We start from the raw sequence: 18,845 nt of genomic DNA on the forward strand, positions 1-18,845 counted from the left end.
GTTTTAAGTTTCATTAGGTCCCATTTGTTTATTTTTGTTTTTATTTCCATTACTCTAGGAGGTGGATCAAAAAAGATCTTGCTGTGATTTATGTCAAAGAGTGTTCTTCCTATGTTTTCCTCCAAGAGTTTTATAGTGTCTGGTCTTACATTTAGGTCTCTAATCCATTTTGAGTTTATTTTTGTGTATGGTGTTAGGGAGTGTTCTGATTCCATTCTTTTACATGTAGCTGTCCAGTTTTCCCCCCGAGTTTTAACATTCTGACTTATTTTTCTTTTTAGACTTTTTTTTTACATGATTTAGATTACATTGCAGAGATAATTTCATGCTCTCCTTTGTCGCTTAATATTTTAATAAGCATTTTTCTTAATCATTTATGCTGTACTCTATTTATCATGGAACCAGCATGGAATTCTGAAGTGACCATTTAAATAAAATCAGAGTTGGTCCCAGAAGTGACTCCAGTATTAATATTAGTCTGTCTTTGAACAAGGTAACTTCTCTGGGCCTCACTTTCTCCATCTGATAAATGAAGGGATCTGTTTATCTTACATTATCTCTAAAATCCTCTTGAGCTTCAACCTTTTAGGTTCCATGCAACATTTTTTTAAGGGGTACTCATCTGTAGTATTAATTACATATGAATACTTGGCAACTTGAATGCTCATTTATAATTGGTTGGTTGCATCCCATCTTTGAAGCCAGTATAACTTGGATTACCGCTCTGGGTTTTTTGTTTATTTGTTTTGTTTTTTTGTTTTGTCTACTTCAGCTTCATTAGAGTGTATAACCAGAGTACAATGAGAATAGATCTTCAGCTCTGGAGAGGCATAGAATACAGGTCTTAGCAAAATGTCACTCAGGGAAATAGGGATGTTGAATGTTCAAGTGTATTGTTTCCATGTCAGCGTCTTAGTACATGTTTCAAAATTAGGCCAAAGCAAAATAACGGATTGCTACCCAACATAGACTTTGATAGTTCTCACAAATGTTGAGAGCCCCAGTGTTGAATTCAGTAATGTCAAAGCTAATATTTACCTTTAAAGCTATACTGTGTTGTTATTAATATTTACTGAAGTGTAATTGTTAAATTATTTGATCTTACTCTGATTCCCATTAAATTGATGGAAGAGGCTACTCTGTGATGATGTTTTCTTTCTTGTAAAACAGTATGACTGCAATTATATGACTTTTATTGTGTAATTTATCTGGAGACCTAGAAGAATATAGAATTTATTTTTAAAATATGTTCTGTCGTAAAAGTAAGCTGAAACTGTACTAGTGCATATAGGTTTACTTATTTTTTTTCCTAAATGGTTTCTACTTAAGATGATTGACACTTAGCTATAAATATAAATTCTTAAAAGCTTGAAATATGGGTAATCATAATTTTTTTAGGGGAAGAATGAAAAAGTCTATGTGGATTATTTTTATTGTAGTGTCAATTTTTACTAAATTATATTTATCTTGAAATAATTTGATTTTTCAAAATTAAACTAAATGAAACCTGAAACAGTTAAAAATATTTATTTTACTTAACACAAGATGTTGGCCAATAAGCAAAGGAATTACTGTAATAATGGAATAATTACTTCAGGTAAGATAATGTTCTGGAATGCTGAGGAATGTCATTTTTTAGAAGAATATTTTTCTTGTTCCTTGTCTTTTAGAAATGGACCTTTTGTACTTTTGACATATTAATCTTAAACTTTCAAATACATGTGAATCAATATTACTTAATATTTTTGTAAAAAGTGTTTTTTGTTGTTGGAGGTGGTGGTGTTGATCGTTGTTATAGATTTTTTTCTAAACAGATAAGGTGCTAATAGTTAAGCTCAGTGAATAGAGTATCCAGGTTTTGCCTAACTACCCTTTTTCATTCAGCTGCATACTGACTGGAGAGTCAGAGTGAACAAGATAAAATCCCATCCTCATTGGAATTTGTGCTTCTAGTTAAGGAGAACAACAAGTAAACAAATAACCATAGTATATTGTCAGGTAGTGGTAAGTGCTAGAAGGAAAAATAAAGCAGGGAAAGGGATAAACAGTGATAGGGAGGTTTATACTTTAGATGAGGTCATCAGGAAAGGTAATATTGAACAGAAACCTGAAAGAAGGGAGCAAGCTATGAGACTGCCTGGGTGAAGAGCATAAAAGCTAGACAGTGAGGCAAGTGAATCCCTTTGGCATATCTGGAGAACAGCAAGAGGGACAGTACGGCTGGGGTTGAATAAGGTATATAGGAGCTAAATCGTATATTGCCTTTAAGGCCATGATAAGAACTTTGGTTTGGTTAGTTTTAGGAGCCATCGAAGGTTTTGATCAACATGATGACATGACGCTGGTTTGTGTGTTTTTTTGTTTTGTTTTGTTTTGTTTTCTCAGTATGCAGGCCTCTCACTGTTGTGGCCTCTCCCATTGCGGAGCACAGGCTCCGGACGCGCAGGCTCAGCGGCCATGGCTCATGGGCCCAGCCGCTCTGCGGCATGTGGGATCTTCCCGGACCGGGGCATGAACCCGTGTCCCCTGCATCGGCAGGCGGACTCTCAACCACTGTGCCACCAGGGAAGCCCTGGTTTGTGTTTTTAAAGGGGGTCACTGGCTGCTACGTGAATTGTCTTTAGGACAGCTGAAGTGAGACCAATGGAGAGTGTAGTCGTCTGATGTGGTGAGCCAGTAAGAGATGGTCAGGGCTTTGGGGTGATGGTGATGGAGTTACACAGTCCACTTTGGGTTGTATTTTGATCCAACAGTACCTGTTAATAAATCAGATGTCTGTGAGGTACAATAAATCAGGGATGATTGATTCTTATATAGGTTTTTGCTTAAAGAAACTGGGTGAATGGGTTGGTGCCATTTACCAGTGGGAGGGAAATTGGAGAAGGGCAGGTGTGGGAAGGGGGCAGGGGTGGTAAAATTAAGACTTAAGGATCTGTTGAGTTTCGGTGCCGATTACACACACATCCAAATAGTGATGTTGAGGGGACAGTTGGACATACCATCTAAGCTTTCACCTTTATATTATATTCAAGTAAATACTTCAGTAGGTACTATCTAAAGCTGATAAAATCATTTCTACATGACCAGTGCCCAAATTTAATTAGATTTGTTATACTCTTAGACATATAAATATAATCCTAGAAGTTTTTTTCTAATATAGGAACTTATATATGAAAATATCACCTTAAAAAACTATATCATTTACCCCTGAAATGTTGATATTGTAGAAAACATATTTAGAACATTTCTGTGTGGTAAAAATTATAATAAACGTTATCTATTATTATCATAATCTAAAACAAACTAGAAATGTGGATTTGTGAATGCAGCCTCAACTACTGCCACCTTCCAGTGAGTGATCTAAGAGGTCCACACTGCCAAACAGCATCAGCATCTGTGCCTGCGTGTATATGAGAGTGGTTGTTTTTAAATAAATAGTGGCCCAAATGGTCTGTAGATAGAAAAGTGCAAAAGACAAAACTAGACCAATTTGACTGAAATGGTGGTCAAATTCATGGGAGAAAGGAAGTTTTGTTTTGCTTTGTTTTTGACTGGGGAGTGAAAAACAGAAAGAAGAGAAAAAAGCACTATGCCACAGGAGCTATTAAAGCAAACATCACATTGTAATTTTTAAAAACTTAAGAGAAAGAAGCTTGATGGAAATTTTTCATCTTATATACTGTGCATACCGGGCTTCATCGTTTATGCTTAATGGCAAAAGATCAGGGAAACATGTTCTGTTATTGTTCACCTGAGGATTTGTATAGACAATACACACTTCAGTTTTACATTAATCCTGTTTATGTTCAGTGATAAGAAATTAATTTCATTGATTTAAAGAAAATATGGCAGAGAACTTTAAATGGAAGATCAAGCTGTAATTAAGAGCTACTCTTTTCTTAACCCTAGTGAATGAACAGTGATGCTCTTTTGTTAATTTTTGAACCAGTTTTCATTCAAATACCTTAAAATATTTTTAAGATTTGTCAAGATGTTGCACTAGTTTTGTTTGTTTTACCTTGGGTAGATAGAAAGGTGAACTAATATTGAAGATGGCAGTCCTTTGTAAGTTACAATTGACATGATGTGTATGGGATAGTGTGGGATGGGTCCATCTTTTCAATTTATTCATTATGATCACTATGGCATTCTTCTCTCATTGTGTATCATGTAGAAATGTTTGTGCATTTGGCTTTGACCTATTGATGTGACTCAGTATTTGAAACTCAGACTTTATTTTTTCTGCATATTCTTACTGATTTATAAATTTTGTTCAAATCTCCCATGAAGCAGCTTGACCATCCTAACATAGGTTTTCTAATGTTTTCTGGTGAATCCCTAGAACCTGCTTGTTGACACACTGATGACAAGAATTGAGGGCTGCAAGCATATCATTTTAAACTAGTCTCAACAGAAAGAGAAATAGTGTGTGGAAAGGGTACAAAATAAATACTATGGGTATTATTGTTCTCCTTTTTATTTTAGTATTATAATTTCTAAATTCAGATAGAATTGTAATCCCTCTCTCATCATTTGTGGGAAAATGGCATTTGGTGGATGGCTATAATCTGGGTGCAGGAATGCCACTAATTCCACTAATCTTTCATTTTCTCTGACTATAATCTAAGATGAATACAGATATTAACACTAATCCCAGTAGTCTGACAAATCTGTTACTTGTAATTTACCATACAACTGATTTATCATCACAAATAATTAGGTAGCCTTACACAGAATTGTGAGCCATTGGATTCTATTTAAATATGCAATCTAAATTATATTCCTTATACTGTCTCTTTTTTGTCCCATAGAGGCATAATTTGCCATATATTCTCCACTTCTCCATGAACATATTGCTCTGTTCATAGAAAATGCATAGGGTTAGAATGAGATTCTATTTTCACATTAAGTGAGAGCATCTTGACATATTCCACCATATTCAAGCATTCCTTGTTTCTGTCCACATTTCTCTGTAGGCTCAAATAGAATTAGATAAGTGATTTGAAGGCCACTAGGGATATTAAGCATATTTGTTTGTGAAAGATGCTTATCTGCAGTATCTTAAATGAGTTAAAATGAATTTTTAACCTTAAAATGAAAATTTTCCAGTTGTTAAAGCATAATTTTCATACAGTAAAATTCACCCTGCTTTATTAATGTACAGTTTTATGAGTTTTGGCAAATGCACAGTCATGTATTCACTACCACTGTCAAGATACAGAACAGTTCCTTCACTCCAAAAACACCCCCCCAGGCCTGTGTCAACTTCTCCCGTTACCCTAAACCCTTGGAAATTATCAATCTGATTTGTATATAATTTTGCTTTTTCCCAAAGGTCATATAAATAGAATCATATAGTATAGAGCCTTTTGAGTTTGGGTTCTTTCATTGTGCTAATAGCACAATGAGTTTGAGATTCATCCAGGTTGTCAAGAGTATCAATAGTTTGTTCCTTTTTTATTGCTCAGAGTATGTATTCCATTGTAAAACACACTATGGTTTGTTCATCCATCCCTCTACTAAGGGACATTTGGGTTGTGTCCAGTTATTGGCGATTATAAGTACTGCCACATTTAATATCACCGTGAAGTCTTTAATGTTCAACATGTATTGGAAAATTAGATTCTCAAAAAAAAAATGAGTTTCCTCAACATCTATCTTTTTGATTTCTAAAGCAGTCCCCTAAAAGTGTTAGAAATGAATATTGGCCTTGAATAAGTTAACTTAAAAATTAACTTAAAAACATGTCAGTGAAAACTATACTTAAAGTATAAACTATACTTAAACTGTAAGTGAAAACTTAAAATTAAAGCTTATATTCAGCCTAATAATATACCACACTGATTCTTCTGGATGTCATGAAAGAATCCTCAAAATTAGTATGTATATATATAAAACCCACTCTTGAGATGCTAGGGAAATGGCTTACAGGTGGCACATGGGCAATCCTCATTTCAAATACAGCTAGATTTTGTGTTACCACTTCTCTGGGCTATGATTTCTCGAAGTTGGGTGTTTTGCCTGTTAGGATAGTTAGTACAAGAAATATGGACTAATGTATATGGCAGGCTCTGAAGATTCGGTTTTAATAAAAGATATTTTTCAAAACCTTGCTTTCAGAGATTATTAAATAAGATTTTACATGTAGAAGGCAAGCAAAATAATATATTTTAAATATTTTTCTACATTATGAAAGTATCCTAAAAATGATTTTCTTTCCCATAACAGTTTGGTCATGTATTTCTCTAATAGCCTCTCGTTCTTTTTGTCTAAAAGCTGTGAGTGCTTCATGGGACACACACCATGCCAGGCCTTGGTTGACTCAGGGTCTGCCCTTAAGCGTTTTGCAATTAGACAGAAATAGAAGATTTAGATGAATATATAGAAAACACAGTGTCAATGTATGAACACTTACCAAATACATATAAAAGATTAAAGTTCAAAGAAAATTACTGTTTTGTGGGACTTCACAGGAGGTTCATCTATAGACAGTAAAGATGGATATTTCTACTTTGCTTTATTTCTGGAAAAGTTGAACTAATCAAGGTATCAGGAATTGCTCAAATGAAGGAAAGAAAAGTACTTGGTAAGGGTGATGTTTGAGGTATGTTATGTAGGAAAAGCCAGTGGGATGTGCAGAAGGTCACCCCTCTGACGATATGCCTCTCACACCAGGAATGTAGAAGCCTGTAGAGGATTGTATCTGTGAGCCTGCAGCTTCAAAATGCAAAAATCACTAATTAAGAAGAGCATTAGAAAATATATTCTTGGTTTGTTTCAAGTGTGCACATGCAGATAGTGGATGTATTCTTCATTAAAGTTTAAATAACACACATTGAATTTAACAAGAGGCGAAGGCTGTGGGGAGGATGGCTTTGTATCTTTAAGACTATGTGTCCTTGTGCATTACCAGTGTATTAATTCAGGAATGACAGCCGTAGTGCAGAACACTCTGTGAATGTCTGATGATAATATAAAGGGAATGAAGTACTGGTGTAAATGGTAGGATGGTTTACTTGGCAGTTTTAACGTGGAACCAGCCAAATAAAATTGATCTATTTTATTCCTCTGGTATACTAAAAATTTCCCATGAGCTAAATCAATGACTGAACATTTTCCTATGTCTCATGAGATATTTTCTCCACTACCAAAAGTAAACATACATGATTACTAATGAAAATTCTTTATTTTTACCACTTATCTAGTTGCAAGTAAAAGTGAACCTACTTTTTGAATGAGTTTGTGTAGGGGAAAAAAAAAATCCCGCATGTAATTACAAATAGTGTAATTATTTACATAAATTGAGATTTCTCTTTTGGTATTTTATATACAAATTCTTCATCTATTTGTACCTTCCTCATTTATTATTTTTTTATTAAGACGTTATTTTTTTAGAGCCATTTTAGATTCATAGCAATATTGAGGAGAAGGTACAGATATTTCCCATATACCCCCGGCTCCCACACACGCCTAGAGTTACTCATTTTCACCATCCTCCACCATAGTGGTACATTTGTTAAAAATGATGAACCTACATTTATACATAACCACCCAAAGTTCATAGTTTACATTCCCTTTTTGCCATGATAGAAATTGCTTTTATTTTTCCCTTCAGAAATGAATAAGATCAATTTTGTATAAAAATTTATATAATATTGAATAAAGTACACTGGAATGATATTCTTATAAATTGGCTTATTTTTAACTAGAATGTTATACTAATATAAAAAGTTTGCATTAAAAATATAATAAGATAAAATATGACTCCTTAGAACTTTATTAAAATGGTGATAAGCAAGATATCTAGGCATTTTTTTCAGACTTAGATACGCAACAAATGCCACTCGAAGACTTTCTTCACTTCTAGTATAATTCACTAAAATCCATTTAAGCTAATTATCTGCGACTAGTAAGTTTTAGCAGTAAGCCCCTATAATTCCATAAAATATTAGATAAGCTTTGCTTTTCATTTTCTTCAGGATACTCCATCTGTCGATTTTCAGCAAAGCTAAAGAGTAGGGGGAAATTACCCTGATTAAATTCTCTATCATTGAAGATAAAATATAGAATCAGCCAGAACAAATGTGATTTCAAAAATCATCCATTCTTGTGTCATAGTGCAGTGCTTCTTTGAAAACTCTTAAATCTTTGGAACTAAGCTGCAACAGGCAGATAGAACATTCCTGACATTGATGTGGTTGTTGAATATTTGGTCAGTAAGTCTTTTTCTTTTATACAGTATATGCTTAAATTGCAAAGGAAAAAAAATTCCTTGTACATGACAGTATAGTAGGACATAGAAAGGATGTGTATTTTTCTCATTTCTTTTGCTAACAGAACCCACTCTGGCCCTTGAATTAGCTAAATTTATATCCATGTTTATAAGAATTTATGAAAAGGTAATGTTTGAAATCCCTGCTCTAATTCCCATCAAATCACCATTTTGCAGTCCGTGTACTCACTGGCCTTCATTTGGGATGTACATCTTCCAAGGTTACACCATGGTAGGTGTAACCCTTAAGTTATTAATAAGGTTATTAGCTTGTGCTCTGGGTGGTGACAGTGGACTTCCTGTCACTGTGTCACTGTGCTTTCATTTCACCATAAACTGTCATTTGAATTCCAAATTCGCTCAAACAAACAATTCAAAAATCGGTAGTGAAAGTCTTCAAAGACAGATAAAAACACACTTCTGAAAAATCTTAGGAGAGATTTTTTCTTTCATCTCTGAACTTCCTAGAGACTCAGATATATAGTTGAAATTTGAAAACCTTTAGGTTTTTCAAAATGTCTTCTTGCAGTGGCACAGAGAAAAGCCCTTAAAGTTGTTTTCATTCGAACTAGTTAGGAGAAATAAAAATGAAAAAGTTATTTCAGTCTTGATGGTTCATATACCAAAGGCCTCTTGCTCCCTCTACAGAAGGTGCTTCAAAATTGCAGTCACAAAGATTAAAAAAATAATAATTTAACAAAACAGATTTGTCTTGAGGTTCATGATTTTAAAAAAGGTTTGGATCCATATGTACCTCCAGTGTCCTGCAAACAGGTTGGTTGTCCTAAAGTTGGTCAGGGTAGGTTTGTGTGTTTCTACTTTGGTGTTTCTCACTGGCATCAGCTTAGAATAATCTCCGTTAGCAACAACTGTTAAAAAAAAAAAAAAAGTACGTTTTTGTTGTTTTGTTATTAATTCGCTTTGTCTGTTTACTCAATGGATGAGTAAAATGCTTGGGAATTTCTGTTGATATTAGGTAATTGTTTTACATATTTGCATTCTTTTTTACTTAGCCAGGGAATTTAAGCCATAAAAATAATGGCCTCTACCTTAAAGACATAAAGTTCTCTTATTATCTACTTCTCATTGTTCCAGTCATTTTTAGATCTTTGTTAATTTTTGTCCCAACAACAACTATCTGAATTGTAACTTCACAGGAGAAAAAATTGATTCACTTAATTAAACTGGATTTTTTCAACTATAGGTAATATTCACAAGAGACAGTTGAACTTTCTATAAATACTTCATTAATATGTAAAATAACCTTGCATATATATCATCTTAATTTACCAATTTAAGTTAAATAGGAACAAAATGTTAATATTTTAATAGCTTTGGTGTAAATAATTTTATGCATTCACTTACAACTCCAGGACCTTTTTTTTTTATTTTGACAGGTTACTAGTTTCTCTTATTGTGCCATTTAAAAATTATAAGTATGAAAACTCTTATTTCATCAAGAGTTTTAAAAATCCTTTTCATTTGTATTTAGTATAAGAACAGCCGTTCTGATGTTACCCTGTAATTGAAAAATGAACACAAGTGACAAAGTAGTTTCTTTGATTTGAATATGTCCCATCAGACTTGCCTGTCCTGAATTATTATGCTAAAACTAGACTGGATTTTTTTTTTCCCTCTGGTAGGTGTACTGGTCCATTAGCAAATTCCCTTTCAGAGAAAACAAGAGACCCAGTAGAGGAAGATGACGATGAATACAAGATTCCTTCATCCCATCCTGTTTCCCTGAATTCACAACCATCTCATTGTCATAATGTAAAACCTCCTCCTAGGTAAGAATATGGGCCATTTATCATCACCTCACGTCTGCAGTAAGCATTATCATTTATGGCATTTGTTTTTAAACAACTGAATCACATCTGTTTAATAAACACCCTTGATTTCTTGCTCAAAGCCTCCTCTACCTATAATACTATTTTTCTCCATGACCTTTCAGAGAAAATGAAAAGATGTAGATTTCTATTAACTAGGAAGTCCTTTGACTAAATTAGTTGACTAGTATGTCTAATGGAATAATTTGTTGCCCCTCTCCCCAAAAAACAAATTGTACTGTAGTAAAACTTTGCTGTTTACATACAGTGGTGATTAATTCATAAATTTTCAATAAGCTATTTTCAATGCATTTTATCAGTTCTAAGCACATATCTCATGAAGAAAAATTAGTGCTTAGAAAATAAGGTATTATACCAACCTTCCTTAGAATTGTTCTTCATGAAGTAAGGACTAGTATAATCTATATTGATTTCCTTTCTTGATGTGCTACCTACTTATATTCAGATCTCGAGGAAGTGAAAAAAATTATTTCCCTTAGCTATTTTTATCAGGTACTATTTTACTTTTCCTTGGATCAAACAAGAATGTGAGGAATTGTGTTCTGTTTTCTTCTTGTCAGTTGTTTATTCTCACTGTTATGGAGACATCCTTGGTCTTTGAAGTGGCAGCCCCATGGAGGTATAGGAGTTATTAAAAATGGGTGGTGTGTACTGAAATATTAGTTTGTCTTTAAGTAGAAGGACAATTCTGTGTTTATATAATTGAATTAGTAAATCATAATCTAATATTATTTTTCTGTTTTTTTAAATCTAATTGACATATATGAAGTACTCAGTAAGTCAAATCTCAGTTTCAAACTTATTTTCTGAGCTCCAGTTTTCTTTGTCTAATTACATCCCTGGAGCTCTGCTTGGCACATACAGAAGAGGGCTCAGCTACTGCTGGTGGCCCAGCCTTCTTGCCTTTCAGTATCTCTTTACTGACTGAGGAATTGGAGAGCTGTTTAACACTTCAGTCATCTATGTCATCTTTACTTAGTGTGCCATTTCCTTTTGAGGTCAAGTCGATCAACAGAAAGCATTTTTTGAGTGGAGTGTTCCTTTCTTTTCAGATGGAAAGTCTAAAAAATGTTTTAATGCCTTTCTTCAAGTATTGTATTGCAGTACTTGGAAAAGAGAAGCAAAACTCCATTTAAACCAGAGATCTGCCTTAGTGAGTTACAAGGTTAGAATTATCAACACTATGCAGAATTATTAACCATGGTTATTAACACTTTGCTGTCCAGGGCTTCATATTTCAAAGCAAGAACCAAACCTTTCTTTGCTGATTGCTGGTCTTTAGGACATTTGTTGGTAACATTGAGAAGACAGAGAAATAACTGAGAGATAATAATTTGTTATGTTTGTTAGAAGAACCAAATGTCTACTATTCTTATTAGAGAAAAAAGTTATTCCTTTACATCAAGTATAAATTTTTACAATTTTCAGTTCCCTTCGCTCTTATAAATGTGTAGTAATTTTTAAAAACTGAAGTAAGATGAGCTTTTTTGGTCTCCTTGGGATCTCATTTTTTTTTCCATCACTGGATAAGTGAGTGGTATAATTTTAATACTTTAAATTTTAATTGTCACATCATACTGGATGAGATTTTTGGTGGCAGGCCTCCCAAATCCTGAAAATAAATTTGATTTATGACCACCATTACAATCTTTCTACGTTACAGAGAAGTAATAAATGTTGATAATCCCTAATCTTAATTGGAGTGAATTTTCTGTCTAATTTGTTCTTGAAAGTCAATGGATGAAGTATCTTCTTAGGTCCTCTACAAAGCACTCTTTAAACTTAGACACATCCTTTCCTTCTATGTTTTTCCTCTCTTTGGAACATCAGGAGAACTAAATTGTCAGTATATGGAAAAAGTTAAACCATATTATTCATAGATTCATAAACCATATTATTCATAGATGAATAATTCTATTTCAGTAAAAATCCATTATTACTATGAAAATTCAATACATGATAACTATTTTTAAATGAACCATTCTCTGGCCCCTTAAAGAGATGTGGCCACCAGAGAGAATGGAAATGAATTTCAGATGAAGCACTTTGCAATAACTATTCAAATGTCCAATATCTCCTCCATTATGTATGTACTTTTACTTTGCCCCAAGAATTCAGAGTAAATCAGGGGAAAGTAAAATATAAACTCTGCCTTCTATAGCTCTTTGTGAGCACAGTAACTTGGTGAGCAGATAGTCAGTTGCTACACAGCTAGATTCTGAAGACAAAATATGCTCCGTGCCTTCTCTTCCCGCTGCTACTTCCTGTGCCCCGTGTTCATTGTGTGCATTGTGTTCATAGTATGATTCGAAAGCATTAATACCAACCATAAAAATACTGTTTTTAGTATTATCCTTTTACAGACACCCAGATTAAAATATTTGTTGTGTACCCAAGGCCTTTGCTGAAGTCATTTTTCTACAGTTGTCAGAAGTGCCAGTTTTGTTCATGGCAGTGGTGAAATTGTACTCCAGACTCTAGGTCTTTGAATATGCCTATCTGAATTTTTTTTTTTTTTTTGGGGTACGTGGGCCTCTCTCTGCCATGGCCTCTCCCATTGCGGAGCGGCCTCTCCCATTGCGGAGCGCAGGCTCCGGACACGCAGGCTCAGCGGCCATGGCTTACGGGCCCAGCCGCTCTGCGGCATGTGGGCTACAGTTGTCAGAAGTGCCAGTTTTGTTCATGGCAGTGGTGAAATTGTACTCCAGACTCTAGGTCTTTGAATATGCCTATCTGAATTTTTTTTTTTTTTTTTGGGTACGTGGGCCTCTCTCTGCCATGGCCTCTCCCATTGCGGAGCACAGGCTCCGGACGCGCAGGCTCAGCGTACTTTTACTTTGCCCCAAGAATTCAGAGTAAATCAGGGGAAAGTAAAATATAAACTCTGCCTTCTATAGCTCTTTGTGAGCACAGTAACTTGGTGAGCAGATAGTCAGTTGCTACACAGCTAGATTCTGAAGACAAAATATGCTCCGTGCCTTCTCTTCCCGCTGCTACTTCCTGTGCCCCGTGTTCATTGTGTGCATTGTGTTCATAGTATGATTCGAAAGCATTAATACCAACCATAAAAATACTGTTTTTAGTATTATCCTTTTACAGACACCCAGATTAAAATATTTGTTGTGTACCCAAGGCCTTTGCTGAAGTCATTTTTCTACAGTTGTCAGAAGTGCCAGTTTTGTTCATGGCAGTGGTGAAATTGTACTCCAGACTCTAGGTCTTTGAATATGCCTATCTGAATTTTTTTTTTTTTTTTTGGGTACGTGGGCCTCTCTCTGCCATGGCCTCTCCCATTGCGGAGCGCAGGCTCCGGACACGCAGGCTCAGCGGCCATGGCTTACGGGCCCAGCCGCTCTGCGGCATGTGGGATCCTCCCGGACCGGGGCATGAACCCGCGCCCCCTGCATCGGCAGGCGGACTCTCAACCACTGCGCCACCAGAGAAGCCGTGCCTATCTGAATTTTAATGGACTTTCTGAAAATTTAATAATTCTCCTTCCTTGAGAGGCTCTAGTTTATAATAAGGAAAACTTAACTTACAGAAATAAAAATATACTGTTAAGTACCGTTAACCAGTAATGATGTCATTGGGACTTTTACCTATTTTTTGCCTGCATATTACATTTTCTTCTTCAAAATCTTGATAAGGTAATGTTGAAATCTTCCAAAATGATATGTTAATTCCACAGGTGTGTTTAGGGTGTCAGCAATTTTGTGGCCCTTGTAATTCTTAGTTTCACTTAAAAAAGAGAAAAAAAACCTTTGTCTTCCATGGAATATTTACTTCTGCTTTGTAAAAGTATTCAAGTATCTAGATAATATTACTTTACTTTCTCCAGAAAAGGAAATTAATTATATTTATATCCTAACTTTATTACATGAGCAGCGTTGCTAGTTCCCATCATCTCCCCACCCCCAAATGACTTTTAAATGGAAAGGAATTATCCTTATGATTTTTGCCCTTTGATTTCTGCTTTAGGTCTTGTGATAATGGTCACTGTATATTGAATGGAACACACGGTACGTCTTCAGAGATGAAGAAATCAAACATCCCTGAGTTAGGCATATATTTAAAGGGTATGTATAAGACATATTCTCTTTGTATTCTATGTCTTAATGGTCAGAATTTAAAGGCAAAATTCCATGCCATTGTTGTACCGAAAATACATTAAGATTTTGTGTTATCCTCTAGGAGATGTTTTTGATTCATCCTCTGATCCAGTGCCATTACCACCTGCCAGGCCTCCAACTCGGGACAATCCAAAGCATGGTTCTTCACTCAACAGGACGCCCTCTGATTATGATCTTCTCATCCCTCCATTAGGTTGAAACCTTTAAAACAATTTCAAGCAAGGCTCCCTGCCACCTCTTTCAATTAATATCTGAATTGTCAGAATTCTTAGTTCAGTGCAATGTAGACTCACTAAGTTATGAATTTGTCTGAATTAGAATGGAATCTCCAGGTGATAGTGGCTCTCAGTTCATGTGACCATTATTCCATTTAGATGACTGAAGCAGTGGTGTAAATAGCTGGCATCAGTTAGGGTTTTATCAAGTTGTCTCTTCATGTACTAAATGCAGTCTACAAAATCTTATGAGGGCATTGTTCATTCCCCCAGGTGCTTGTGTTCTAGTAGATTTGGAGTATTCATCTGAGATTTTCTTTAAGTATAATTCTTAATGAATGCATACTTACTTTTTCTTTCAATATAAAATGACCCACTTCCACTTAGCTAATTACATTATGGGAAATTATATATTTTATTGTAGAGAGCTGAAAAATTCTGTCATAATCACTGCAACTAGAACACATCCAAAGAATCTCAATTTCTTTGTTTCAAATTTTACTATGAAGTACACTTAATGTTTGTGTGTGTGTACATGTGTGAAGGTACACACAGGTGTGTATTTATGTTAAAATTGACTGGTGCAGGTGTCTGTTTATTTCATTAATTCTAGGTAGGAAGCGTCTCACCCTGTTTTTAGAGGAAGACAATTAAGAAACCTTCACAAGTTAAGGCTTCACAATAATGAGTCAACATAGCATAAAATAATGTATAATGAAGTTTCATTTATAAGCTTATCTGAATCATTAGGCTACTGGAAATGAACCTCTCCATTTTTTTTCCCCAAAAAACCATCAACTGGTGTTTCCAGTTATACAGTTGAATGTCTTCCTCCTGTTCTTTCTGCAGTTCAGTGCTTTACTCTCACCTACGTGGATTACAAGCACCTCCCAACTTCCTTCTTTACCTATAGTCTTTTTCTCTTCCACTTCTTCCTGTATGCTATGACCTATTACCCAAGTCTTTATGACTAGATCAGCACTGTCCAATAGAACTTTATGTGGTGACATGAAAGATCTATATGTGTGACTGTAGAACTGAATTTTAGTTAATTTAAATTTAAACTAAATAGCTATATGTGGATAGTTACTACCATATTGGACAATGCAGATAAATGTTCCAACCTTTTTAACTCATCCTCCCTTTGGCTCTTCATGTACATCATGTACATCTCATATTTTATTTATGCTATTCACTCTGCCTAGTAGACACCATCCCTGTATTTGATGAACAAATGTTTTTGAGGCCCTGATATCCCAGGCCTTCCTGTTCTTGGTAACACCTTGCCGAATGCCACTTTCTGCATTCCTCTTCCCTCTTACAATGCATCTCTCTCTCCCTCTGGGACCTATTCACCTGTGGGTCTTTTGTGAACTTTTCTTAGATCTCATTGTGGAATCTAAGCTCCTCGGGGTCGAGGACTTATGATTTTGATCTTCACGTTACCCATGTGCCTAGCATGGTGCCTGACATTTAGGGGCTGATAAAGGATTTGAATAAATGAGATAATGTAGGAAATAGCTGAAGGTTGGAATGATAACGAAGCTCTTTCTTTCTCTCTCCTATACCTTCATATATATATTTTACATTAGAAAAATATTTATGATCATTAGAGAAAAAATTTTGAATACTTTCTGCAAGGCAAGCTGGATGAGTGGTGAAACCGTTTATATTTAAATATACCTTTATATTTAAGTCAATGTATTTAAATCCATGAGAATTTTTATTACTAGAAGATGTAGGTATTTATACCCTGTTTCATTCACAGAGTATTTGTGATTGCTAACAAAATTACATACACTGCAATTTTATTTTTTAAAGAATCAAGATGAGGGAAAATATGAATAGGATAGTAAGACGTGGCAGGGGAAACACAAGTAGACATAAAAGCATACTGCAGTATTCTACAGTTACTAAAGTTGGGAACTATGCAAATATAAGTAACTAGCTTTGGGACCACCACAAGAGGTAGTTCTATTGATATATTTAACTTTTTCTCCCTAGAGATATCTGGTAAGTAGAAAAAGATCATATTCCTCTACTGCAGGTGCATTTTCTGTATATTTTGACAACGAAATATATGGAGCATTAGTTTAAATGAATTAAAATGCCGTGGAGCAAACTTTTAAAAGATAATCTAAACTATTCTGTGACATTAAATTTTTGTGCATAGTGTGATTTTCTAATTAGAGGCTGTGAACTCTTATTGTTACACAAAAATTCTGTTTTGATGATGTGATCTGTAATATATTTAGTTCAAACCTCCAATGTCTTAATATTATAAAGGTTACAAGTGAATAATAAGCTGTTTCATAACCTGAAATACTGCTTTTTAATAGAAAGGGCTGAGAGATCGAAAAAGTCTGTATGCACACATGTGTGTTTGTGTGTCTGTGTTTCTCTCCAAACACCTCCTACAAAATAATCAGCTCCCATTAACAAAGTCAGTGAACTGCTGGGTAAACACTGCAGGTGAAGTTGTTTATAAGCAGCAAGAGAAAATCATTATTTTTGCCTGATACTGTGTTTTGATTAATGAAGTTCTGCTGTTGATACTGACCTTTCTTTCAATGCAGGTGAAGATGCTTTCGATGCCCTCCCCCCATCCCTCCCACCTCCCCCACCTCCAGCAAGGCATAGTCTCATCGAACATTCAAAACCTCCTGGCTCCAGTAGCCGACCATCCTCAGGACAGGACCTTTTCCTCCTTCCTTCAGGTAGGAGGGAAAAACCAAGCAAACCTTTTCACTGAAAGCAAAAATATTTCTAAGATGATACTGTCAAATAAGCATTAGTGATTCATTGGTTTCTAGCTCCCAAGCTGAAAAATCCCTGGGTGGGGAAAACAGCAGTTGGCTAGGTTTGTCTGTCAATTGTTTGGTTTAATGCCAAAAGGATTACAAAAATGGCAAAAGCAACAAGGAATCACAGAATTCAGAAATGGCGCTGAAGAGATAATGAGGTCCAAATAACACCTGTATGTTACAAAAGGTGAGAACCAGAAGTGCTCTGTGTTTGGGCTAAAAGTGATGGGGACAAATTTAGACTTTCTCCTAATTCTGAGTACAATATTTTTTTCAAACAATGTGTTTCAAAATTTTTACTAAATATGCTTTAGGGTCATAATTTTATTCAAAAAACGTGATACCTTGGTAAATTCTATTGTAACATTAGTAGATATGTTTTTCTGAAATATCTGCATTTTATTGTTTTGTTACTGTTTTTATTTTTAATGCCTCAATGTATCTACTAAAATTATTGGTCTTCAAGGAAAAATTAATACATAGTTTTTTTAAAAAAACTCAAGTGAGGAGTAGAAATAAAAAGACTTGATAAACCATCCACTCCACTAGTCAGAATTATCAGGAAAAAAAAATTCAGTTATGTTGAATCTGCTGATATTAATTGTTCCTGTCAGTCCTATTGGTGATACCGTGATCTGTACTCTGAAATGTCTGCCTCCTCGAATTGGTTTGGTTAAACATAGGGTAAAGATTTTCTTTTTTTAACAACTGCTTTACATTTGTGTATGAGATGAATCATGAAAGCCTTCTAAGAGTGCTACTTTGTCCTTTAGCCGCCTATATGCTTCTTTGAAAACTTGGGAATCTTAACCATTATCATTCACCTTTAACATTTTTCTCAATTTTTTTCCATTTGGTTTGATAATTTAGAAGTTTGAGGCAGTTTGTAGATATGACCCACAAAATTATAGACATATAACTTGGAATATATAGCTTCAGTTTCTAAAAGTAGTTTATTTTCAAGGAATAATTTTTCGTCAGTAAATACTGAATTGTCCTCTGTGTCACTGACTCTGTGAGATGCCTCCCTGCCCTCATGGATCACATTAATTCACTGAATGCTACCAATCAAAGAGCAAGGTTCATAACCCTTCTAATCCAAGCAGAAAGCATGGATAACTATTAGGCTCTTATTCATATAGCTACATATACATGCTAACATTTTGCTATCTTTTTCACTTATTCAAATCTTTGTTTTATACATGGACTTTAATTAACATTTAAAAATGAATACATACAGCCGAAACTAACACAACATTGTAAAGCAACTATACTCCAATAAAATTTTTTTAAAAAATGAATATCTCCAAATCTTAGTAAACTTAACCTTTCCTAAGGCAAACTTCTGGATAATTTCTAGCCAAATTCCTATAAGGTACCTATTACCTTTTATATATGTAATTTAAGTCCCATTAACTGAAAGTTAAATGTAGTACCTTCTTTTTTTTTTTTTAACATCTTAATTGGAGTATAATTGCTTTACAATGGTGTGTTAGTTTCTGCTTTACAACAAAGTGAATCAGTTATACGTATACATATGTTCCCATATCTCTTCCCTCTTGCATCTCCCTCCC

General features: G+C 34.8%; 1 protein-coding gene across 5 annotated transcripts in view; it reads left to right on the forward strand.

Moving 5' to 3' along the window:
• Positions 1 to 18,845, forward strand: part of CBLB (Cbl proto-oncogene B) — a 214,394-nt gene that overhangs the window by 169,042 nt on the left and 26,507 nt on the right. For all 5 annotated transcript variants that reach the window (XM_024120157.2, XM_024120159.2, XM_024120160.3 and 2 more), the window contains 4 exons: positions 9,916 to 10,062; positions 14,101 to 14,198; positions 14,314 to 14,445; positions 17,044 to 17,184. In XM_024120157.2, the coding sequence (XP_023975925.1) occupies positions 9,916 to 10,062; positions 14,101 to 14,198; positions 14,314 to 14,445; positions 17,044 to 17,184 (518 nt within the window). The remainder of the gene's footprint in view (positions 1 to 9,915; positions 10,063 to 14,100; positions 14,199 to 14,313; positions 14,446 to 17,043; positions 17,185 to 18,845) is intronic.

This window comes from Physeter macrocephalus, chromosome 1 (genome assembly GCF_002837175.3).
Source record: "Physeter macrocephalus isolate SW-GA chromosome 1, ASM283717v5, whole genome shotgun sequence".
Taxonomy (NCBI): Eukaryota; Metazoa; Chordata; class Mammalia; order Artiodactyla; family Physeteridae; genus Physeter; species Physeter macrocephalus.